At 35.8% G+C, this 26,669-nt stretch overlaps 1 protein-coding gene across 1 annotated transcript in view; it reads left to right on the top strand.

The window, feature by feature from the left end:
- Window positions 1-26,182, top strand: part of LRRC40 (leucine rich repeat containing 40) — a 38,342-nt gene extending 12,160 nt beyond the window's left edge. Inside the window, exons 7-15 of the mRNA XM_037498849.2 lie at window positions 7,629-7,801; window positions 11,684-11,771; window positions 11,879-11,924; window positions 14,321-14,429; window positions 16,567-16,674; window positions 17,993-18,103; window positions 20,380-20,457; window positions 22,988-23,173; window positions 25,592-26,182. Of these exons, the coding sequence (XP_037354746.1) occupies window positions 7,629-7,801; window positions 11,684-11,771; window positions 11,879-11,924; window positions 14,321-14,429; window positions 16,567-16,674; window positions 17,993-18,103; window positions 20,380-20,457; window positions 22,988-23,173; window positions 25,592-25,697 (1,005 nt within the window). The 3' untranslated portion in view covers window positions 25,698-26,182. The remainder of the gene's footprint in view (window positions 1-7,628; window positions 7,802-11,683; window positions 11,772-11,878; window positions 11,925-14,320; window positions 14,430-16,566; window positions 16,675-17,992; window positions 18,104-20,379; window positions 20,458-22,987; window positions 23,174-25,591) is intronic.
- The last annotated feature ends 487 nt before the right edge of the window (window positions 26,183-26,669 follow it).

The following is a 26,669-nucleotide window of genomic DNA, read 5'->3' on the forward strand; positions in this document are numbered from 1 at the left end:
CTTTCCACAGTGGTTGGACCAGTTTGCACTCCCACCAACAGTGCAGAAGAGTTCCTTTTTCTCCACACCCTCGCCAACATTTGTTGTTGCTAGTTTTTTTAATATGTGCCATTCTCACTGGTGTAAGATGGTATCTCATGGTAGTTTTGATTTGCATTTCCCTGATGACAAGTGATGTTGAACATTTTTTCATATGCCTGTTGGCCATTTGCATTTCCTCTTCAGAGAAGTTTCTTTTAAGCTCTTCTGCCCATTTTTTGACTGGATTATTTTCTTTGTTGTTGTTGAGTCTCATCAGCTCTTTGCAGATTTTTGTGATCAGTCCTTTATCATTAGTGTTGGGTGCAAAAATGTTCTCCCAGTTGGTGGGGTTTCTCTTTGTTTTTGTTATTGTCTCTTTTGCTGTGCAAAAGCTCTTTAATTTGATGTAGTCCCAGCTGTTTATCTTTGCCTTCACTATCACTGCTTTGGGTGATGTGTCTGTAAAGATGTCTTTGATGTGCAAATCACGTAGTGTTTCGCCTATATTTCCTTCTATATATTTTATGGTTTCAGGTCTTATGTCTAGTTCTTTAATCCATTTTGAGTTGATTTTTGTGTATGGTGTGAGGTGGTGGTCAAGCTTCATTCTTTTGCATGTAGCGACCCAGTTTTCCCAGCACCATTTATTGAACAAACTTTCTTTGCTCCAATGCATATTCTTTGCTCCTTTGTCAAAGATTAGTTGACCATAAATCTGTGGGTTTATTTCTGGATTTTCTATTCGATTCCATTGGTCTGTATGTCTGTTCTTGTTCCAATACCATGCAGTTTTGATGATTATGGCTTTGTAGTATAGTTTGAAGTCTGGGAGTCTGATGCCTCCATTCCCTTCTTTTTTTTTCAGGAGAGCTTTGGCTATTCGGGGTTTTTGGTGATTCCATATGAATTTCATCAATAATTGTTCTATTTCTTTGAAGAATGACATTGAAATTTTGATTGGAATAGCATTGAATCTGTATATTGCTTTTGGTAGGATGGCCATTTTAATAATGTTTATTCTTCCAATCCATGAGCAGGGGATGTCTCTCCATTTCTTTGTGTCTTCTTCTATTTCTTTTAACAGTGTTTTATAGTTTTCTTTGTATAGGTCCTTTACCTCTTTTGTTAGATTTATTCCCAAATATTTGATTTTTTTTGTTTCAATAACAAAAGGGATGGTCTTTTTGATTTCTTCTTCTTCAGATTTATTGTTTGTGTATAGGAAGGCTACTGACTTTTGCGTGTTGATTTTGTATCCTGCCACTTTACTGAACTGATTGATGAGTTGAATTAGCTTTTCTGTGGAGTTTTTGGGGTTCTCTATGTATAATATCATATCGTCTGCAAATAGTGATAGTTTGACTTCTTCTTTTCCTATTTGGATTCCTTGGATGTCTTTCTCTTGTCTTATTGCCCTGGCTAGGACTTCCAGTATTATATTGAAAAGCAATGGTGAGAGTGGACATCCTTGTCTTGTTCCAGATCTTAATGGAATTGCTTTCAGCTTTTCACCATTGAGAATGATACTGGCTGTTGGCTTGTCATAGATGGCCTTTATGATGTTGAGGTATGTTCCTTGTATCCCCAGAATTTCAAGGGCTTTTATCATGAATGGGTGTTGCACTTTGTCGAAAGCTTTCTCAGCATCTATTGATATTATCATATGGTTTTTATATTTCTTTTTGTTGATGTGTTGGATAACGTTGATTGATTTTCGGATGTTAAACCATCCTTGTGCCCCTGGAATGAATCCAACTTGATCGTGGTGAATTATCTTATGGATACATTGTTGGATTCTGATAGCTAAAATTTTATTGAGGATTTTTGCATCAGTGTTCATTAGGGAGATTGGCCTGTAGTTTTCCTTTTTTGTGTTGTCCTTGTTCGGTTTTGGTATTAGTGTAATGTTGGCTTCATAAAACGTGTTTGGTATTGTCCCTTCCTTCTCAATTTTTTGGAAGAGTTTGTGAAGGATAGGCACTAATTCGTCTCTGAATGTTTGGTAGAATTCATTTGTAAATCCATCAGGTCCTGGGCTTTTGTTTTTGGGGAGGTTTTTTATTACCATTTCAATTTCGCTAATTGTAATTGGTCTGTTTAGGTGTTCTATTTCTTCTTTATCTAGCTTTGGGTGATTGTAGAGTTGTAGGAATTTGTCCATCTCCTCTAGATTGTTAAACTTGTTTCCATATAACTGTTCATAGTAGTTACTGATTATTCTTTTGATTTCTGCTGTGTCCGTTGTGATTTCTCCTCTTTCATTGATGATCCTATTTATTTGTGCTTTCTCCCTTTTTTCCTTTGTGAGCCTGGCTAGGGTTTGTCTATTTTATTGATTTTTTCAAAAAACCAGCTCTTGGTTTCATTGATCTTTTGGATTGTTTTTTTAGTTTCAATTTCATTTATTTCTGCTTTGGTTTTTATTATTTCTTTTCTTCTACTGGTTTTGGGGTTTTTTGTTGTTCTTTTTCTAGATCTTTGAGCTTCGAGATGAGGTTGTTTCTTTGCGTTCTTTCTTGTTTCTTGATGTGAGCTTCTATTGCTATATATTTTCCTCTTATTACTGCTTTTGCTGCATCCCATACATTTAGGATATTAGTGTCCTCCTTGTCGTTCAATTCAAAAAATTTTTTAATTTCTTCTTTGATCTCCTCATTAGTCCAATGGTCTTCCAGTAGTGTGGTTTTTAATCTCCATGAGGTAGGAAAGTTCCTTGCCTTCTTTTTATGGTTTATTTCTAGTTTGATGCCTTCATGGTCAGAAAAGATGGTTGATATGATTTCAATCTTGGTGTATCTGTTGATGTTTGTCTTGTGCCCCAGTATGTGATCGATCCTGGAGAATGATCCGTGTGCGCTTGAGAAAAATGTGTACTCCGTTTTTTTGGGGGTTTAGTGTTCTATAGATGTCTGTTAAGCCTAATTGCTCTAGGTCCTTATTTAGAGCTTTGGTTTCTTTACTTATTTTTTGTCTTGTTGATCTATCCATTGTTGATAGTGGTGTGTTGAAGTCTCCCACTACGTATGTGTTTTCTCTGATGTCTGTTTTCAGAGAGGACAACAGTTGTCTGATATATTTTGGTGCTCCTTCGTTTGGTGAGTATATGTTAATGAGTGTTATTTCTTCTTGAAGTATTGTCCCCTTGATCATAATGTAGTGACCATTGGGGTCTCTTTTTATCTTTTTGAGTTTGAAATCTGTTTTATCTGATATAAGTATAGCTGTTCCTGCTTTCTTTTTTGGTCCATTTGCTTGTAGGATTGTTTTCCATCCTTTAACTTTGAGCCTATTTTTATCTTTTGTAGCTAAATGTGTTTCCTGGAGACAGCAAAAGGTTGGGTTTTGTTTCTTAATCCAGGCTGCCACTCTGTGTCTTTTTATTGAAGAGTTTAGTCCATTTACCTTTAGAGTTAATATTGATATGTTAACATCTGTATTTGCCATTGTGTTTGTCTTTCCTTTGATTTTATTTATTTATTCTTTTAATAACTTTTTTTTTTTTTTTGGCCTTCTTTCATTGTTATTCGTCCCTCTGAGGTTCTGGCTTTAGGACTCCTTGTAGTATTTTTTGGAGTGGGGGTTTAGTTGCAATGAAATTCCGGAGTTTCTGTTTGTCTGGGAAGGTCCATATTCTTTCTTCAAAGAGGAAGGAGAGCTTTGCGGGATAGAGTATTCTTGGTTGGCATCTGTTTTCTTGGAGTCTGTTGACTATGTCCCTCCACTCTCTCCTTGCCCGTAGTGTTTCTTCGGAGAAGTCTGATGTCAGCCTGATTGGTTTTCCTTTGAATGTTATCTGTTTCTTCCCTCTTGCCAGCTTCATTATTTTTTCCTTGTCCTGGATTCTTGGGAGCTTTACTATTATGTGTCTTGCTGTATTTTTCCTTTCGTCGTGGAAGTTTGGTGTTCTTCTTGCTTCTTGTATATCAATTTTCAGCTCCTTCTTCACATTTGGGAAGTTCTCTTCAATTATCTCTTTGAATATTTTCTCTGTTCCTACATCTCTCTCCTCTCCTTCTGGTATTCCTATAACTCTTATATTTCCTTTCCTCATGGAGTCAGATAGTTCCCGAAGTCTTTCTTCGTTCTTTTTCCTTCGTACTTCTCTTTCCTTTTCTGTTTTGGTTCTTTTTATTTCTGTGTCTTCAAGATTACTTATTCGTTCTTCCATTTCATCTATTCTGCTTTCATTGCTTTTCCCAGAATTCTTTAGTTCTTCCATTAATTCTTTGATCTCCTGCATTTCTTTTACTTCCCTCTTTAGGGACTCAATTTCTTTCTTCTGACCATTGTTTTCCCTCTCTAGGGACTCAATTGCATTCTTCTGATCATTGATTATTTTTCCCTTATCATTGTTTTCCTTTATGACTTCTGTCAGTTTTTTAATCACGGCAATTTTAAATTCTCTTTCTGGAAGGCTCAGAAATTCTTCCAAGTTATTGTCTTTGCAATCTGGGGGCTGGCTTTCTTTTTGTGGTGTGCTTTTTCTCTGGAGAGTTGCTAGGTTGCGTGTGGTTCTTCTCCTCCCTACTGTCTGTTTTCTAATTTGCCATATGCGTTGGGACACTGTGTTGTTGGGACTGGCCGGCATCTTGGGTGGGCTTCTCTGTTCCCCTCTGGTTCTTCCAGGAGTCATCTGTCAGTTTCAAGCAGCCTTTAATGGAGAAAGGTCCCTGTTCTAAAATGCCGATGTGGGGACACACTCCCCTGTGCGCCTGGTCTGCCCCGGCGGTGGGTTCCTGCTCCCCTCTGGGCTTGGACTGCAGGCCAGAGGGGGTCTGGCGTGGGCGAACTTCCCCCGCTCACCTCTGGCTCCTGAGGAAGCCTTCGGCAGGTAGTCTTTACTGAAGAAATGTCCCTGTTCTAAAATGGTGATGTGGGACACACTCCCTGCGCGTCTGGTCTCAGGCACACTCTTCTGCGCGCCTGGTCTGCCCCGGCTGTGGGTGCTCGCTCTCCCTGTGGGCTCAGACTACTTGTTCGGAAGGAGCCAGGTGTGGGCTAACTCCCCAGCTGGCCACTAGCTCCTTCAGTAGCCTGTGCTGGGGTCAAGTCGCTAGGTGGCGCCAGAGATCTCTCCTAGAGCCCTTGGGGAGCTGATTTTCCACCCCGTGGGACAGGGAGCAGAGCGGGGATGGTAGGGTACACCTCAACGGCTTTGGGGTGCTGTGTCTGCCTTGTGCCCCACCGTCGTGGGGAACCCACGCCCCTAATTTCGTGCCCCGGGTCTCAGTTCCAAAGCCCTCAGTTCCAGGACGCGGGCTGTAGCCCAGATCAGTGGCGCGGGAATGGCGCCTTTTGAATCCCGCTCCCCTGCCTGGGCGCCTTGTTCCTGCTCACTCAGGGAGGGCCTCCGCCGTCTCCCCGCAAGCCTAGGTCGCAGGCGCGGGGACCTGGGCAGCTGCGATCCGGTCTGGATCCGCGCCACTTTCCGCGCAAGCTTACCGGGCGGCCGGGGCTGTGTGCTGGTGCTGGTGCTGGTCTCCTCCTGGGGGCGGGGCTCTCTTTAATGGCGCCTGGAGCTCACCTCCGCGGCGGATCCTGCAGGGTTCGCCTCAGCTCCCGTTCACGGGGTGTGGTGGCTGCAATAGTTCCTTTCCACTCACAGTCCCGCTTGCTGTGTCCGTTTTTCTTGTTGGCCGTTTTGGTTTGTTGTTTCCTCCTCTCTGCCGGTTGGAGAGTGCCGACTTTGTGGGCGGGGGAGGGGAGCAGGGTTCTGCGCTTCCCTCCCTTCTCGTCCTCTTTTATGGCAACTTTCTTCTTCGGGCAGTTTGCTGGAGTCGTCCGTTTATCTTCCGTGTCCCAGTTCTCACTGGGACCTGCCGCTTTTCCTCCCTATTAACTTTTTTTAATGGGAGATCTTACTCGCAGCGTCTCCTCGCCGCCATGTTGCTCCGCCCAATCGATAATCTTGTTTTATATTGTAAATATATATTGGGTATAAGTGCTGTTTTTCCTGTATTAATAACTTTAGAACTTTAATATCATCAATAAGTTTTTTAAAAAGAAATAGTTAACTTTAAAAAAGGAACTTGTCCATTTCATTTTGATAAGTGATTTGTAACTGACGTGTGGTAGATGATGAGGCTAACACAGTAAGGTGTGATATTGTTAAAGACCTGGAATATCAGTAAAGAATATATATCAAATTCTGTAAGTTGCGACCTCACATGTTTGCCTGATCAGAATGAAATCCATTTAAAATTAATCTTTCTTTTGGTTTTAATTATATACCATTAATATTGTCTGAAATTTACTGTTTTCCCTTACATATACTTTCATGCATTAGTATTAAAAAGTTTTTTAAAATAAAATGGTGACATGCTGGTGGGAGTGCAAACTGGTCCAACCACTATGAAGAGCTGTGTGGAGATTCCTCAACTTACTAAAGATAGAGCTTCCATATGATCCAGCAATTCTACTCCTAGGTATTTACCCAAATGACACAGAAACATTAATTCAAAAGGCCATCTGTACCCCTATGTTTATAGCAGCACTATTACAATAGCAAAGCTATGGAAACAACCCAAATGCCCAAAAATAGATGACTGGATCAAGAAGATGTGGTATATATACACAATGGAATATTACTCAGCAATCAAAAAAGATAAAGCCATGAAATTTGCAGCAACATGGATGGAGCTAGAAGGGATCATGCTCAGCGAAATAAGCCAGAAAGAAAAAGAAAAATACCGGATGGTCTTACTCATAGCAGGAATTTAGAACACCTAAATAAGGGACCAGGAAAAAGACTAATTATAATAAAGTAAAAATCAAAATTCACAAGCAACTATAAATCAGAGACACACTACTGGCGGGCGTGGGAGGGGTGAGAAGGGGTGTGGGGAGAGGAAGGATGAAAGTCAGAATGGGGGAGGTGCAATTGTATGGGGAATATAACCAAAATGAAAATGCATACATTGTGCAAAAATGAAAAATTATGTAAGAATTATAAAGAATAAAATATTAAAAGTTTCCAAATCCCAAAAAATAAAAAAAAAAATCGTGTCAGTGATAAAAACGGAAAAAGTTATCATTTAATAAAATTAATTTAAGAGTAATTACCTAATAAGTATAGATTTTGCTAATGAGAAAGCATAATAATTGCTAAGGAAAATGTTAAATAACAAATTGGTTATAACTTTTTCTAACTGGTATTGAAATGTGGTATTTACAGATGTTGAATTATAATGCTATACTCCTGAAACTATAGGGTTTTAAGCCAATGTAACTTCAGTTAAAATTTAAAAATAAATAAAATATATCAATTTGTTTTGAAACTTCCATTTTTTATTATACAGCCATTGGATTTGTATTTTTATTAACTCTATAAATAGAACTACAAAACCACTTCTCTACTTTGGCTTTATTAATTTTGAACTTTCTGCCAGATTAAACCTTTAATTATTTTTAAATTACCAGAAAAATTTTGAAAATTTTGTTTCTGCTCTTTTTCTTTAGCTATAAGATAGCTCAAAATAATTGAAAATTTAAGTGGTTTAGTGAAGTTTTTTTCATGTTTTCCAATGAATTAAATTAAGATTTCAACTTTGTGTTACATAGTATAAAACTGATTATAGAAATAACATGATTGATACTTGGTTTTGTAGGAATTACATGTAGGTGAAAACCAGATTGAAATGTTAGGGGCAGAACATCTTAAGCATCTGAATTCCATCCTTGTGCTAGACCTGCGGGACAACAAGTTAAAATCTGTTCCAGATGAAATCTCACTACTAGAGTCTTTGGAAAGACTTGACCTAAGCAACAATGATATTAGTAGGTAAGTTTAAGATCAAATGAAGAAGAAATCTTACCGTATTTGGTTATGATTCTTAAGTTCAAATATTTATAAAGCATGTAGAGGTCTTTTTCAAAATTGAAATAGGGCAGGAATCATGTGCAGACAAATAAAGATTAACTAGAATTAGTCTTGGTGGCAAGCTTCATATGCTGATAAAATCAGATGTATTTACAAGTTAGTCTAACCTACTGGAATGTAACTCTAAGAAGGCTGGATTTTTATCTGTTCTATCTCAAGATCGCTAACTTCTAGCTTAGTACCTGGGGACATAGAAGGTGCCTGACAAATATTTGTTGAAAGAATGTAAAGAAGATATATAAAGTGCTTGGGGGCTCAGTGAAGATATGGGAATCATTTTAGTGAGGGGAATAAGAACATATTTTATTGAAGAAGTGATTTTTTTAGATGATCTTTGGGACTGGGACTAGATTGAGACATTAATTGTGTAGACCACAAAATTTAAGAACACCATCATTTTTAGCATTATGCCTCACCCTACTTCCACCATATGATCTTTCAGGGATAACCTTGATTTTCAAGTGCATGTGTAACATGGTTAGAATAACCTACTGTTCAGGAGAAAACAATACAAGCAAAGCTTTGCCATATGGAAGAGGCTCTAAAAATGCCTGTAAAGAATCAATTTCTTTTTCATTAGTTAAGAAGAAGCTATTGAAGGATTAAGAACAGAATCATTTTGATTGCAATCTCACTAAAAATTGAATTGATGATAGTGGGTTGATACATCGAACTGTTATGATTTTTTATCCGTCTAAATAAACTCTACTAATCTAATATTCATCATTAAGGAGCATTTGCTTTATGCAGTTCACTGTATTGACAGCTTTGTAGATTTTTCTCTTGTGTAATAATGACCTAACTTGAGACAATGGAAATGGAAAGATGAGACTTGAGAGGCATGATAAGTTAGAGTAAATAGTACTTGGCAGTTTTTTGCCTGTTTTGGTGATGATGAGGAGGAGGTTAGTGAAAGAATCATAAGAAGTTACAGAATCATGATTTAGGGATGTAATTATTTCACAAATATAAGAAATAAGACTAAGATTTATCGAGGATTATACAGAAGTTAGATGTGTGAGGTTTTGTGCCTGAATGTTAGAAACATGGTTTGTTATTTTAGTAGTAGAAAGGTCAGGCAAGACAGAATTTTATGAATGTGTATATATTAATATAGTTTTTAAAAAATCAGTTATTTTCACAATGTATGTATGTAATACAGTACCTCTTCATTATAGATCTAATACTTGAACAGTGACCACTCTTCACTCATTTCTGTTTGTAAGAGTGTTAGTAAATGACCTGGATATCCCACATTGTGCCTGTCTTACAACTAATGAATAAAATAATCTGTTGCTTTATACATATTGACATAAAATTTTCCCAGTGGTATTTTTATTTTGGCTCCTAAATGAAAGCAATGGGAAACAAACATCGAAAGCAAAACTATGTCAAAACTAATATAGTAATTGGTACCTTTTTTCGTGATATATATATATACTTCTTCCTCCAGATGTCTGGATATAGTATGTTTATCTTACAGGGCCTAAGCACATAATGGCGTTTAATAAATATTATTTTCCTTCCTTTCCTCTTTGTTTCTGTTATACACCCTAGATAATAGAAACTTGAATTCATTTGTACCCCTCTAGAATCTCCTCTGGCTGGACAGTAATTGCCTGCATTGCATCAATTGTTTTTTTAAAAAGCAAATTATCAGGTTATTTTAGTAATAAGTTCTATGATTCAATTGTTACTATACAATTGTTACTATACTATTCAGTTGTTTCCTAAATATGGCAATGTATCAATCTATTGAGAAACTTTAAGGAAAAAAAACACAAATTTGAGACACCAGTGAATCAGAATCTTTAACATTGAGATCACAAAATTGTTATTATATTGTTTTGTATCAAACAGTTCCTAGGAGGTTTTGCTGTTTCTGTTTTTCCAACAAGCAACTGGGAGCTATTGTCTTAAAGTTCAGACTTTCGAGCACAGCATTCAAGGACATCTCACAATCATACTTAATTCTTTATCATCTTTCACTCCTACAGGCATCCCACTATCTGACTGCACCAAATTCTAAATGTATCGACTCTTTCTTCATTTTACTCCTTTATCATAGAATGTACTTTTACTGAATTACTCATTGCCTAATGAAATCCCATTCCTCCTGCTATGACAAAATCCAGACTTTGCTATTCCATTCTCTCCCTAGCCTGCTTGCTAGTTTCTACAGCTCTCCTCTCATAGCAACTTTACTTATTTGGCATTATCTTAATTTTTAATATATACACACATATAATATACAAATACATATATGTACACATATATGAAACATGCATGTATTAAATGTACATTTGTTCAAGTACTCACATACAATAAAATTCATCCATTTAAGCCTACAATTTGATGATTTTGGACAAATGTATATGCTTGTGTAACATGTTTGTGTAACCATTATCACAGTAATGTAGACCATTTCTCTCCATAGTTTCCTCATGTTATCACACCCCTTGTTATACCCCAAACCTATAGCAACCACTATTGTGCTCTGTCACTAGTTTTGCTATTTTTTTTTAGAATATCATAATCACACAGTGTATAGTTTTTTGTGTCTTTCTTCATATATCATAAAGCTTTTGTGATTCATTCATACAACTGTGTATATCAGTAGTTTATTTTTATTGCTAGGTGTTATTCCATTATACAGGCTTAACACAATTTATACATCATTTCATTACTTAGTTGATGGATGTTTGGATTGCTTTCAGTTTTTTTGGCAACTGTGAGCCTTCATGTAAAATTCTCTGTGTAGACATTATTTTCATCTCTCTTAGGTAAATAATAGGAGTGGAATTGCATAGTTGTGTGGTAAGTGTATGTTTAACTCTAAAAGATTCCGCTTCTTCATATGCTCACCAGCAACTTAAGATCCTTCCTAATTATTATATTTTGTATCTTTTTTCTTTGCTCATCTGAGGACTCCCTAAAAGGAAAGATTTGTTATCCCTATACCAATGCCTTGTTTGTTGTAGCTAGCTAATAAACTTTATTGGGATTAAAGTTATATGTATAAACAAGTTATTTTTTATACTAAAGATAATGATGAAACTATGAATTGGGTGATTAAGACCTTTTTTATAGAAGAATTTTCTTTTTTTTCTTGAAAAACAAATAATATCAGTGAGGATGACTATATTGAATCACCAATTAATTCAAATTAACTTTTTAACATTTACTTTTAGCACTGAATACAATATAGCAAATGTTTTAAAAAACACACCCATTCTGTTTTCACAAGACCACATGGGGATTTCAAAACAAGTGTGGTTTTTCTTTTACATGTCCAGCATTTATCTCAACGGGAACTATTTTAGGCCTATATTATTTGGGCTTTCTTTGAGACTAATATGTCAGAGTTCATATGGTGTTTATTTTATAGTTAAGTTTTATTTTTTTTATTTTTTTTTAAAGTATTTTGAAATTCCATCTTTATTTATTTATTTATACATACATACATACATACATACATACATACAAGCACTGGGTACAGTCAGAAGCGCGGGAGGGTGAGAGAATTCACCAGAGCCAGAGCGGGGACCAGAGCAGGCAGAAGGACCGAAGTACACTGCTGAGGGGAGCAGTGGGCGGCAGGAGGGGTCTGCGCGCCATGCGGGATCCTCCTCCTGTGGCCTGGGAGCAGCCGGGGATCGAACTGGCACTGCAGAGGCTGCGGGCAGCTTCACAACCCAGCGCTCAACCGCTGCGCCACCGGGGAGGCCCTATAGTTAAGTTTTAGTTGAAATGTAATAAATGTTTTCCCCTAATCTTTTGTAGTTTGCCCTTTTCATTGGGAAACCTTCATTTGAAATTCCTGGCTCTGGAAGGAAATCCTTTGAGAACTATCCGAAGAGAAATTATAAATGTAAGTTTAGAATTCAACTTTTTTTTTTTTTTAAAAATATAAACATGTTGATCTGTAAGACTACAAAGTATGTTTTGGTGAATGTGTATTTTTCTCTACCTTTTCAGAAGGGAACCCAAGAAGTTCTAAAATATTTACGAAGCAAGATTAAAGGTATTTTTTTTAGATTTTGAAGGGTAATATGAAAAGTGGTGGTGTATATTGAGTGTAAATATCTAGAAGAAATGATCCCTGACAGGTATATCTCCAGTTTTTAATTTATATAGACCTTAGGTATGCTGAAGTTATAAAAACATCCTTAAATTCACAATATAATAGTCTATCCATAATCTTTCTGAATCATATTATAGTGTATGAATTAGAGAAAATAACCAATGTATGTAAACACCTAGTGCTTTGACTTCTAAAAAAAAAAGCAACACTTCACTTTTATGGTATAATATATAGCTTCTTTTGACTGGGAAGTATATTAAAAATTATTTGAAAATCTGCAGCACATATCATTTTACTAAGTTCTGACAAAAACAAAACACATTTTTCAGGATATTTAACATGAACATACACCAAAAGAGAAAATGATACTTTAATTTTTAATGCTTCACTAAAAGTGTGATATAGCCCCCTTTTTTTTCATTTGTGTCTTTGAAGTATACACTAAAGCATTAAGAAAAAAATTAGTTGTAACAGTATATTGTACATAACAAACCACTCTAAAACTTAGTGGCTAAATATAGAGCTATTAATTTAGCTCACAACACTTTCGGTTATACACATAGCCCAGCCTTGTACCATATTGTCAGTGTATGTTAAAAAAATAAGACATTTGTAATATATGATAGAAGTACTCACAGATAAAGTGGAAGAACGTAGAGGTTGGGATAACCTTCTGCCCTAAAAGCAACTATAGAAAGAAATATTTGCTCAAGGGAGGACTCAGAAGTTCCCCAAATAGGGTCTTAGGACTTTCCTGTGGAGAACTCAAACTAAGGTTGGTGGCTGCTGGGGGGAAGGAGTGCAGGGAAGTAAAGAGGGGCACAGCTGAGAGAGTATGCCCAATCTGTAGAATGGGATGGGGATGATTCTCTAAGTCACGACTATGCACTCTGGGGCTCTATGAATTTCCCAGGAGGAACTTTTCAAAAAGGGAGTGCAGGCACGTGGGTTTGACCTAGGAAGTTGGGAACTCTGCAAGTGGTGTGAGCAAGGAAATTACTCCCCTGATACCTCCTCCCAGAAATAAGAAATCAAAAAGTTGCTAGCCATTGCCAGGCTGGGAACCATTGCTGGCCAGTAGAAGGACTAGTGAGAGAAATCACTAAAATTCCTTGGAAAGTATCAAGCAGGTACACAGAACTTAAAGCTGTAGTCCCTCAGAATTGGCACAACAGAAGTGGAGGTGGAGACAATTGTGAAAACCACTGCCTGTGTCTATAGCCAGACAACGAGGCACATCCTTCTCAAGCGCCTCTTGCCTGCCAGGTCCAACTAAGTCCTGGAGTGTGAGCCTAGTGGACCAGAGGTAGCCCTCAGCAGACTCAAGCTTCATAGCTATTGACCCAGTGCCCCAACCATAAAAAAAGCAAATAAGCCAACACACATGCCTTGGAAACAAGGTACATTTGAACAGAAGATGGAAAAAGAAAATAAGAACAGAAATTCTGGAACAAATATAAAGGATACAGAAATACAGGACCTATCAGACAAAGACTTAAAACAGCAATTAAAAAAATGCTAATCTTAAATGCCTACCAACTGAAGTAAGATCAAGGTTACTACTGACTTTTTTTTTTCACCTTTGTTCTGCTCTTGACATGAATATTGGACTGTTAATAGTCTTATTTGGCTTTTGTCTAGATTGCTCAAATCTCTTATTGAAAAATCACAAAGCTGATTCTTTTAAATATGTATGTTTGTTTTATTTTTTTATACCATAGGGTGGCAGTGTTAAACAGTCTGTAAGATAATGAGTGTGTGATTGTGTGTGAATGTGTGAGTATGCCTGTATGTTAGGATATATACATTGAAAATAAAGTATTGCATATGCTAAGAAAAAAAATCTTCACATAAATAATGTACCAAAGCTTACTTTATTATGTAGGTTGTCAAATTTTAGATGATTGGGAATGATCAGCATTGTGTCCTAAACTGAAAAGATAGGCCTATTTGGCCGACATCTTTGGGAAATAATGTTTTTCCTTTGTTAACAAATTCCTTCTAATGGACCATATTTTGCTTAATTGGAAGTTTTGCTTGTTACTGTTTCTTCTGAGACATTGTAGTTACTCTTTGACATTTCTTTCCTACTCTCAAATTTCCTTACTGCATGAAAAAGGTTTTGAATCTGTATGATAGTGTTTTTCTCTACTGCTTTGTACTAATTAAATATTAATTCTAGACTCAGATTTGAGTTATTGGAAATAAAGAATATGACTAAGATATTCTCACCAATCATATGTAGACATCATATGTATTATCTTTATGTATTTTCAAGAATTAAAAAATGACCTTGTAGTGTAAATATTGGTTTTATATAACTTTTCTTTTGCCAGATGATGGACCCAATCAAAGTGACTCTGTTATTGACACTGCCATGACACTACCAAGTGAATCCAGAGTCAATGTACATGCCATCATCACATTAAAATTATTAGACTATAGGTATGAGTTTTTTTTTTTATAATATTGCAAAACACTTAGGAAACTTTCAGAAATAATCATTCAGAAAAAAACAATTGGCGAGGAAGAATTCATCAGAATGTATTGGTATTTGATTTATTATAGCAGCAGTTGTAAAAATGATGCCATAAAAGCTTATTAAAAGTATAATGAACTTAAATGTCCATTTTTAAGGTGATTTGTGTTGTGTTTGAGAGACCATTATTAATAGTAAAATCCTTACAAAAAAGAACACTTTGTTGTTATAAAAAATAGAAGAGTGACAGTATTGGGTAGTAATAAAATTTTCTGCTCAGCTAGCATTCAGCAAGAGTAAGTATCAGTTAGTCAAGACAAAACTTGAGAGCTTGTTTCTTAATATATCTAAATATAGATTAATAACAATGTGCTCTAACACATAATATGAAACCTGAAATAATTAGAATATTGCTATATAAATGTCATATGAAAGCCTAATTTTTTATATATCATGGAATTGTCTAATTGGTGAAAGAAGATACCTATGTAAAGATTTGGAGTGGTTGTCAAGTATTCTTTTAGTACTATTTTTAAGGCAACAACGATAAAAATAACCAATACAGTCATAGCTCTTGCAGTGCTTGGCTCATGTTTAGTGCAGTGTAAATACAAAAGAATACAGACTATAGTCAGGTATTTTATTTTGTTTACCTTATCGCATGCTAAGGAGAGAGAAATTAGATTTTGAGAAAATTAGCTTAGTATAATGCTTAATTTTTGAAAATTATTGTTATCTTGCAATAAACTATATCTCCAAAAAAAAGTTGAAAGGTAGCCCCTTTAGAGATTTTTTTTTTAAGATTTATTTATTTATTTATACAAGCACTGGGTACAGTCAGAAGCGCAGGAGGGTGAGAAAATTAACCAGAGACAGAGCGGGGAACAGAACAGGCTGACAAAATACACTGCTGAGGGGAGCAGCAGGCGTGGCAGGAGAGGTCTGCGCGCCATATAGGACCCTCACCGAGGCTGGTTTGCGGCGCTGCAGAGGCTGCGGGCTGCTTCGCAGCCCAGTGCTCAACCACTGTACCACCAGGGGAGGCCCCCCCTTTAGAGATTTTTAAGAAAAGGGCTAAAAGCAGCTTTTAAAACTTTAATTTTAAATTTTTATTGAGGTAAAATTGGTTTACAAGACTGTATGTAATTCAGAGTTATAGGTTCACACCACTTCAGATGTATGTAACCACACCACACCCACCACCAAGGTACCCATAGTCCTCTACCATAGTCCATTGGTAAACCTTTAACTCCTTTATCTCCATGCTCCTTCTCCCTCTCTGGTAGCCTTAATTCTGTAGTCAAACTTCAAAGGTTTGTTACTGATTTGAATCGACTGATACTTTGTTTTGTTTCTCTATATTCCACATTCAAAAGGACTGTAGGTAGGAATGTAGACTGGTCTAGTTCCTATGGAAAATAGTATGGAGATTTCTCAAAATGTTGAAAATAGGCCTTCCATATGATGCAGCATTTCCATTCCTAGGTATCTACCTGAAGAATGCAAAAACAGTAATTCAAAGAGATATATGCACTTTATATTCATTGCAGCATTATTAACAATAGCCAAGTTATGGAAACAATCTAAGCTCCCAAGAACAACCTAAGTGCCCAAGCTGAGTAGATTAGGAAGATGTGGTATATATACACAATGGAATTATATGCTCAGGTGTAAAAAAAAAAAGGTAAATTTTTGCCATTTGTAACAACATGAATGGAACTGAGAGGATAAATGCTAAACAAAATAAGTCAGAAAGACAAAGACAATAACTTTTAAAATTATAGATTTAGTTCTACTCTGAAATAATTGAATCCACTTATTAAATGATTATCCATTTACTTTATGACTTTTAGATATCTTTAAAGATTATGTTTTTATTCACATAGCGCATGAATGTTTAGTATTCATATGTTCTAGCACAACATATCTGAATTTTTGACAGTTAACATTTGTGGGTTTGCAGGTTTTTGTGACTTTGTTTATGAACTTCATAATCAACTGTCTTGAACAATCTTGTACAATCTTTAAAGGTCATTAAAAACAAATAATCATATCTTTCTATACTGCTAAGAATAATGCATTTTTCAACTATTTTTTGTATAGTGATAAACAAACAACTTTAATTCCTGATGAAGTGTTTGATGCAGTAAAAAGCAATATTATCACTTCTATTAATTTCAGTAAGAATCAGCTCTGTGAAATTCCAAAAAGGTAAGAACTCTTCATGATGCCATTTCTATTAAGTTGTGACTCATTCTCAGTTGTAGTTGTATCTCAGTTCCAAATATGATTATTTTCATAGTTTTTAATTTGAAAGATAATGTAATTTTTGTGTTAATATTAGAGGTACTTACCAAAATTTACTTATTTCTTGAGATATTCTGAATATTTGTTCTGATACATAGACCTTTTAGAAATGCTATTTCTATTTCTTTTACATCTTAAACTTAGAAAATAGGTATCAGAATTATTATAAGTATCAAATCATACTTTTTTCCCATATGATGAAATAGAGGGAAAGTTTTATGAGATAATCCAAAGACCTGTCCATGTAGATTAATAGGAATTTTCATTTTGTGGGTTATGTTAAATAATTGCCAATAATTGAATTTTCCATTGATAATAAAAGCAAAATTGACTGGATCCTGTTAATTTTTTCTTACCAGAAGGAAAGAAGTCTTCACTTGCAATCATTAAAAGTTATGTGCATTATTGTTCCTATGGTTTAGTATATCTTTGTTGATATTAATTATAGCAAAATCTTCAGGTATGACAAAGTTAAAGACTGAAATTTTAAAAATTATTATTTTGAAGTAAACTACCCAAAGGATATTCTTTCTTTCTTTTACATTTTCATTGCTAATGTGATAGACAAAACAGATTTATAGTTATAGTTTAACTTCATATATAACATTTCTTATTTCAGTTAAGGTAATAGCAAACTATAAAATTACTAAACTTGATTAGGCTTACTTGGGATCATTGTATTCTTCCTCTTTATGTCTGTAGCTTAAATTTCTTTGTAATGATACTTGCCAAACTTAGGAATTAACTTAAAAATTTTTTTGTAATTACTATTAAATGTATGATAATTTAGTGAACAAATACTATGCTATATTTTGAAAATGTTTTTAAAAAGTTGAAGTGCCCAATATGGTGGTATTATATTATGCAATATAAAGAGTAAACTACTATATTACAAGATATGTCTAACAATTTATGGATTCAGTGCCTAGATTTGATACTTTTTCTTTGTCCATAATTGATTTCAGCGTAAAGTAAATAAGCTTTTAAATCAAATTTCATTGTATACTCAAGGTCAAATAGAAATTCTTCTACTGATAATATCAAAACTGCCTTAAAAAGTATTTTATCAGTTACACCAAACTCAATGAATTTTTTGTGAGAAAAGTAAAAGTTACAGGAAATCTTAGCAGAAATAAGACAGCATGTACCCCCCATTGTCTACTAGTTTTGAAGATAGGAAGTTAATGCAGTTGCTAACATTTTAAAATTATTCTTGTTTCAGGATTGTAGAACTGAAGGAAATGGTTTCTGATGTCAATCTTAGTTTTAATAAACTTTCATCCCTATCAGTGGATTTGTGTATGCTTCAAAAATTGACATTTTTAGATCTCAGGTATTTATTGATACTGTTGCTTGGCTTTTCTTCATTATAACTTATTGTTTGCCTACTTTTTGCCTGTTCCTTTGTATTTTCCTAAGTAAATATGGGAATTTTTTATTTGATTTAATATATTTTTTACATCATTTTTCATTTTTGCATAATGTATGCATTTTTGTACTGTTTACAGTTGGAAATTGGTTTTAATTTAATAATACTTAGGAGAAATTTCAAATTAAGCATTTAGGAAGTATTTTAATTAGATGTCTATCATTTTTAAGCAATTTATATATTCAGTGATAGGACAAAATTATTTAAAATATTAGCATTCTTTATATTCATGCTGAATCAAAGTTACAAATAGCACATGGAAAGAATTGCTTCATATTGCTTCTTTTCTGAAAGCAAAGAGCATAAAACTGTCATGGCCCTGTGTTGGTACATCAGCTTATATGGCTTCTCTAAAAAGAGCATATTTGGCTTCAAAATATTACATTAATTGAAGTGACAGAATCAGAGTATCATAGTTCTTTAAAGGTAATAATATGTATTTAATATATAATTATACAATCAGTATATTTACTATGTATTATAGGTTACATAATGTGTAATGTAAATAATATGTGTTTAAAGGTAATTTATAGATGTCATTTATTTGCTTGGACTTCAAATTTCTATTTGCAAACTATATCTCTATTGCCTTGAGCCTCTCACTGCTCATTTATTGTTAGTAAGTGTGTTTTTAGCTTAAAGTATAGTGTTTCTTGCTCTGTTGAAACAAAATTATCAAAAAAGGAGTCAAATAACAGTAAACTCTTTGAAGGTCTTCTTCCTGTAGAGATAAAAATTATTCATTTATAGAATCAAACAAATTTAATACTGCCACCCTACTAGCTGTGGAATTGCTTCCATTTGGGGTGGCAATCACACTAGCAAAACAATGTAAAATTACATTTTAGTTCAGTGTTAATGGAGCAGAGTATGAATCCATGTCTTCATTGCTAGTGTCTTTACTTCTTTTGCCCCCACTCCTTTATATATAAATAATCCTTTGTCTATAATTAAACCTGGAAGTTCCTAACCGACTGGCTAATATTTGCTTTCATGTTTGATAACAGTAGGTAGAAGGCTCTATGAACAGAATAGAAACTAGCCCTGGGTTATTCAACACAACTTAATAAAGACAGTAGCTGGAGAAAAGTCCAGAGGAAAAAAATATATAGATTATGCTGTGGAAAGTATGATTCTTAACTTGACTTCTTAATCTAAAGAAATAAGGTAGAGAAAATTATTCTCTGGATATAATAGGTAGCCATGTATTTGGAGAAAATTTTCTCACACATTTTACAATATTAGTATTATATAACCTCTACAATCCTTCTACCTTCTTGTTAACATTTTTTCTAACATTGCTCCCAGATTCTTCTACTCGTAAATGAGATTCTGTTTATTACCATGTTTCATAATAAGATCTAAAGAGATAAGTGCTGTGCAAATTGAAATTCTAAACTTAGAGTATAAATGGATTTGCTTCAATACCGATGTAGTAGAAAGCTCCAAGTTTCTAAATATATAGAATGTTTTTACCTTCCTGTTTAATTTTTTCGTATATTTTTCATTTTTAAAATATTTATTTATGCGTACAAGAACTGGGGTACAGGCCAGAGGTGTGGGGGAGAGGGGTGTGAGGATTCACCAGAGGAAGAGTGGGAAACAGAACAGGCAGATTGACTGAAATATACTGCTGACAGGAGCAGCAGGTGAGACAGGAGATTTCTGTTGCGCCATGTGTGTTAGCCCCCTGGCCAGGGATTGAACTCATGCTGCAGTGGCTGGCGCTAGCGTTACGGTGCTGCAACTTAACCCCTTGCATCACTAGGGAGGCCCTATTTTTCATTTTTTGAAGTAAAATTTCATGTCTATATGTGTGACATATGTATTAACCCCAATCCAATATCTGTGGTATCAAGTATTATGGTATTTAGATGTGTGCTCTTAAGGGTCCTAACTATTGCGGAGCTCAATCTGGGGAAATAAGGGATTAATTTACAGTGTTTACCTTGGCAAGTCTTTTATTCAAGAGTTGCTCTGTTATTTGCATATTGGTTTTATTAGGTTTGACACACTAGTCAAATACTTGAGGCAGCTACTGATTCAGAATTCACTGTACTTAGACTTATTGAGCTCAGATCAATGATTGACAAACGAGGCTACATAATTTTTTGTCTAACACTTTTAAATTAAATTGATACACATTTTCACACTTTATATGTCACCTTTTTCCAATTTAGGAATAATTTTTTAAATTCTTTGCCTGAAGAAATGGGATCATTGATAAGACTACAGACAATCAATCTTTCCTTTAATAGGTAAGAAACAGAACTGACAAATCTAACAATTTTTTAAAACATTACTTTTAAATAAGTTAATTCAGTAATACGGCTAGATGATAAGAAAGGCAGGAGCTCTCCACTCCATCACTAGCACCCACAAATGTGTCCAAGCAGACAGGAAGTGGAGGCGGGGTGGTCAGAAGGCTAGTTAACAGATAACTTTTTCTTTTTTCTTTTTCATGACAGCTCACTGCCTGGAAATGTTTACCCAAAGGAAGGGAGTTGTTTTTCCATCCTGGCTCTGTAAACAATTTGTAGGTCTTTCTTACTAGAGAATAAATGCAAATAAAATGGCCCAGCATGTTTACTTGTTTTATCCATCTTTGTTTTTATTTAGTTCTACTTAGAATTGAAAGTGATGTTGCATTCATATAATTTTCACATCTGATGTGTGGTAGACTGTTTTTTTAAACAATTTTAAGAAAGGTGTAGTTTAATAGGAAAACAGATGTGCAGATAAATAATTGAAATTGCTATAGTAGAAGCATGGTGCATAGAAAAAGTTGTTTCTTGCAATTATCTGAAGGTAAAGAAGATAGTATTGAAGTAGAGACTTGAAAATAGACATTTTCCAGACATTTAGAGCTAGGGTATCCCAGGTTGAGCAAATAGTATGTACTAGGGCACATGAGTTTGGATAACCTCAATAAACTCATTTCAACTTAGATCTTAAGATTATAAGATAGAAGAATAGAAGTAACAAATGATACTGGGCATGAGTGAAGTATCCCTTTAAGAGCTTTTTTTTTTTTAGATTTATTTATTTTATACAAGAACAGGGGTACAGGCCAGATGCATGGGAGGGTGAGAGGATTCACCAGAGACAGAGTGGGGAACAGAACAGGCAGACTGATGAAATACACTGCTGAGGGGAGCAGCGGGCGAGACAGGAGAGGTCTTCCACGCCATGTGGGACCCTCAACTGCCTGCTTCACCAGGGGAGGCCCTTAAGAGCTTTGTATAATGAATGAAACATGGATTTTGTTCAGCAAGGACTATAAAGATATTGTTACTAATGATGAATACCTAATATTGGCAGCTTATTATCTGCTGACACTGGGCCAAATATTACATATACTGTAAACACATATTATCTTGTTTAATCCTTAAAAAGACCTACACATTAGATTCTGTTATAATATTCATTTAGAAATTGAGGATTAGAAGTAACTCACCAAAGGTGAGTTTTGAGCTGGTATTTGAGTTCAGGTGGTTTGACTGGGGCTCTTAACAACTGTCACATCATTTCCTATGATGTAAGTTGATTCCGACAAGAAAATAATATATATATTCCTGATACTATCCTGAAATCTGCATATATATACATTCAATCCTTATAACAACTCTATAAGTTTAATACTGTTATTACTCCTCACTTAACAGGTGAGGATGCTAGGGCACAGTGATGTTAAAATACTGCCTATTTAAATTTTTGTTGCCTGCTCCATTATTTGTGCATTCTCGTGCGTTGTATCATTATAACATTGTGGTCATTATTTAGAAAGATATGCACTACTCAGATCTCTTCTAGTTTTTGTTACTTGAACTGCCAGTTCTCTATTGAGTTGTTTATTGAACTATCAATTGCATTCTAATTTATTTGGGGAGGTGGTAAAAATTAACCCTAATTTCTGTGTTAGCAGGTGAGCTACGTCTTTTTAATTACTTTCTTCTTAGATTGGGGCAGAGAAACCACTTAGGGACTGTTTGTCCACCTGCACTCCTCGTTACTGGTTTTCCAGTCCCTCTGGAAGTACAGAACTGCTTTGAGTTTTACCTTTCACTGTTGCTTTTTTTACATCAAGGCAACAAAGAAAGGGCAAGACCGGGATGTGAAAAGGCCACTGCTGTTCCACCTTTCATCCACCCAGTACTGTCTCTCCTATCCAGCCAGCAGTTTGCCTCACATGAAACCATGCCAGCCCTGCCTCTCAAGAGATCCCCAGCCATTTTGTGTTAATAGCTGAGTGTTGTTCAGCCTTTCCCTCATTTGGCATCTTTAGGGTTGCTTTAGAGGAGAATGCTGGCAACCTATGCTAGTTTGTCATCTTTTCAAGAACCAAAAATACACTCATTTTGGAAGCTTCAGCCAAGCAAAATATTAGTCTTTAATTTTTATTTACTGTGTTGACAGTGATTCTGTTTCATGAGAAATAAAAGTGAACTAAGGAAGAAAACCTGTATGGAGACAATAATATATAGAGAATTTGAGGAGGATTTCCTTGTTTCCTGTATGTGAAAAGAAACACATGGGACAGTTTACTCCACACTTTTAATTTTCTACAATAAATAGAAACTGTTAGAAGTCTTGTACTTCCATGTATTTCAAAATTTCCAAAATTAGTCCATTTTCTGGAAAATTTGAAAACAGGACTTACTCCAAATATACAGTAACTTAAGGTAAAGAAAATTGTATCTCATGATAATCAAACATAAGGTCATCCATTGGAAGGAATGCTTTTGCCTGATTCCAATATACCTAAGTATTCTGTTCATGTTTTAATAGGTTCAAAATACTACCTGAAGTTCTCTATCGTATCCACACACTTGAAACAATTTTGATTAGTAACAATCAGGTTGGATCTGTGGATCCCCAGAAAATGAAAACAATGGAAAATTTGATTACATTGGATCTTCAAAATAATGACCTCCTACAAATTCCACCAGAGCTTGGGAACTGTGTGAACTTAAGGTAACTACACAATTCTATTTTGCATATATTTGATTTGTTGAAGTTGTTTTCTTGTTTTTTTTTTTTTTTTTTTTTAAGATTTATTTATTTATTTATACAAGCACTGGGTATAGTCAAAAAGGCGGGAGGGCGAGAGAACCCACCAGACCCAGAGTGGGGAACAGAACAGGCAGACTGACGAAATACACTGCTGAGGGGAGCAGCGGACGCTGCAGGAGAGGTCTGTCGTGCCATGTGGGACCCTCGCCTGCAACCGGGGATAGAACTGGAGCTGCTGAGGCTGCGAACCAGCGCTGCTGAGGCTGCGGGCAGCTTCGCAGCCCTGTGCTCAACTGCTGCGCCATCAGGGGAGGCCCTGTTTAGGTACTCTTGCAATAAAGCTAAAGTAACAAATTTAATGTCTTATTGAAAATAAGTTAACAAGACCCAGAAACTTTTAAATTTTACCAACTATGTTGTTAGCTTTGTTTATGTGGTGTATGTGTAAATACAGTAGCTGATTTTTTTCTAGTGGTACTTTTCTCATTGCTATGTATCTGTAACCTGAAATTCTACTACATAAAAGTGCCAGGCGAATATGAAGTCCATAACTGTGCATACTGGGGTTTACAAAAGCTGACCACAAACTACCACATTTCAAGCTCAGCACGTTCTTTCACAGTGCTTGCCTGAGCCTCATATTCCTCTACCCTGCTCTTACCAGTAGTCAGCCTAAGTATCACCTTTGACAACCTTCCCCATTCTCCACGTAGAGTTAGTCCCTCCTCTAATCTCCCTTCTTGCTGTTTGGATTCACTTATACCATTTATTTGTCCTCCTTTAGAAAAGAGTTGTATCAGGGTCAAAGGTAATAAGCATCCAGTAAGTGCTTGATTTGTGAACATAAAGGGAGCTTGAGATGTCAGCTGAAAACTTACTAGCTGAATGTAACAGAATAAGTTATTCACTGGAACAGCATATAATGGTTTGACATATTTTACTTAACTAGGACAGCATTGGCACCAACTCTGGTGCCTCATATTAGTGAATTTTCGGAAGTCTGTTGATCTCGTTCTTTGCAGTAGTTGTAGTCTGTGAAGTCTTTGTGAACACCAAACTGGTGAATAATGAGCCATTACTTTGAGGACCAGTACAGAGTTAGGTTCCTCTGAACATTTGGTCACAACATTTTCATCAGTTAGTCAATACATGACCGTGTTTTAAGCATTTTCCTGTATTAAGATTCCTTATTTAATACTGTTGATTCATTAACATAGAACTCATGGTGAAAGAGTGCTGTATAATTCACGCCTTAAGGAAGCTCATCTAACATGTGTTTTTTCTGTAAGGAGCATGACAGCCCTCTTATGTTTAGGAAAATTAGACAATACTTTAGCACTACACCTTCTGGCCATTTTAAACAGTGAAATCGCCAACTAAAAGTACAAAATTCCAAAAGTTCAATTAAATAGAACATGAAAAGTATACTTGTTTATAGTACAAGGGCTGAAACAAGAAGGCAGAGTGTCACCTTGTTTAACCCCCAGTGGAATGTGCCTGTTGAGCAACTCAAATTTTTTGTTCTGTGCGAATTACCACAGATGACATTGAAAGTGTCATTGTATATTGATTTTGGGGTTACAAATAAATTTTGGTGAGTAGGCAAATTAGCAAAGAATCTATAAATGAGTATTGACAGTACTTTTTTCTATAAATTGAGAAAATCCACTTTCAAAAGTATTCCCAAGGCATACAAATATTTGAAGATATAATTTAGATCTATTGTTTAATATGGTATGAGTCCTTGACTTTTATTACATACTTATTAAAAATTAATGTCTTTTATAATTGAAGAGATTTCATAAATTACATCAACAAATCATTAAATCCTTAAATCTTACATTGAATCTCATTTCAGAACATGTAAATAGATTTTATGTGTGTATCTGACAAAGGAAAGGGCAGGTGTGCATTACTGTTTCCCAGGAAGGAGGGTGATACATTGATTGCATTACAGTCCCCAGTGCAAGTGTTCATCAGTGTGTTCATTCTAATACTGTGTAAATCTAGTTCAACCATTTAGTGTTTGGTGTAATAAAGCTAGACTGGTGGTTCAAACAGCTTTTCTATTTAATAGCTATGTGTGTGATCTTGGACAAATCCTTCTACCTTCCTGAACTTGTGATTCCTCATCTATGAAACAGAAAAAGGATTAAGATAATTAAGAGAGTCAGTGGATATAAATTACTTAGCACAGTACCTTTCACATAATAGATATTCAATTAATACTGTGTCGGTTATTGTAGTTATAATTCAAACTTTTAAAAATGCTTAAATTTGAAGGAAAAATACACAAACTTATAAAATTGCAAATGAAATTAGGAGAAAAGCCTACTTAATGAACATTGTTAAAATTCATAATTTTTCTTCTTTATTTAGAACATTGCTTCTAGATGGAAATCCATTCCGTGTTCCTAGAGCTGCCATATTAATGAAAGGAACAGCTGCTATTCTGGAATATTTGAGAGACCGAATTCCTACTTGAATGAGAATTGTTTTACATTTTTCTAAGGTGTTATACATTTATTATGGTAACCACATGTAGTCTTCATACATTTGTTCTGAATGTTTAATACAATACTTATGGTATTCACTTTTATTCCCTTATAACATGAAAGTCTTCAAAGTGAATGTTTAATGTACTTTAATATTTTTATAATCACTACCTTTTTTATAGAGTGGGTTTTTTTTCCTGTCCCATTTCTGTTTGTTAAAATATGTGAACAATTGACTTGAATATGCCCATCCCATTTCCACCTTTTCTTTAGATATAAAATTGAATTTATTATCCAGTACTGTATTTGCCTTTGAAAAACTGCTTTACCCATAATAGGGCTTTTTTGTAGTTGCAAATAAGTTTAAGTTAGCTTTTTTTTTTTTAAAGATTTATACGGGAACTGGGGTACAGGCCCTGTGGACACTGAGTGGGGGACTGAGGACACTGGGGGTCCTGGGTGGGAGTTGGGCCCTTGCGGGGTGCTGCTGGGGAGGGGACTGAGGATGCGCTGCCCTGGGGGCTCTCCTCTGGGGAGGGGACAGAAAATGCTGGGGGACGTGGGTGGGGGTTGGGCCTGCCCCAGGGCTGAGCTGGGGGGCCCCTTTGCTGTCTTGGCTCCTGGGCCCTGCTCCCTGGGCCGGTGAGCTGGCCGGGAATCGAACTCGTGCTGGGTCTGCAGGCAACCACAGGCGCACAGGCGCTGCTCGGCACTCAGCCCACTGCGCCACGGCTGGGGCCCCCTTTGTTGCCGTGTTTTTTAACCTAGTTGAAGTGTTTCTAACCTAGTTGAGATGGTTGTTTTCTGCCCTTGCCCGGCAGGGAATCGGGAATCGAGCCTGCGCCAAGGCTTCAGATAGCTTCACAGCGCAGCGCTCAACCCACTGTGCCCCTGGGGAGGCCCCTTCACAGTCTTTTTAACCTAGTTGAAATGTGTGCCCTTCCCCCATTTTTAAATTGTTT

Source organism: Talpa occidentalis, unplaced genomic scaffold (genome assembly GCF_014898055.3).
Source record: "Talpa occidentalis isolate TD23 unplaced genomic scaffold, MPIMG_talOcc4v2.1 talOcc4.9, whole genome shotgun sequence".
In the NCBI taxonomy this organism is placed as follows: domain Eukaryota; kingdom Metazoa; phylum Chordata; class Mammalia; order Eulipotyphla; family Talpidae; genus Talpa; species Talpa occidentalis.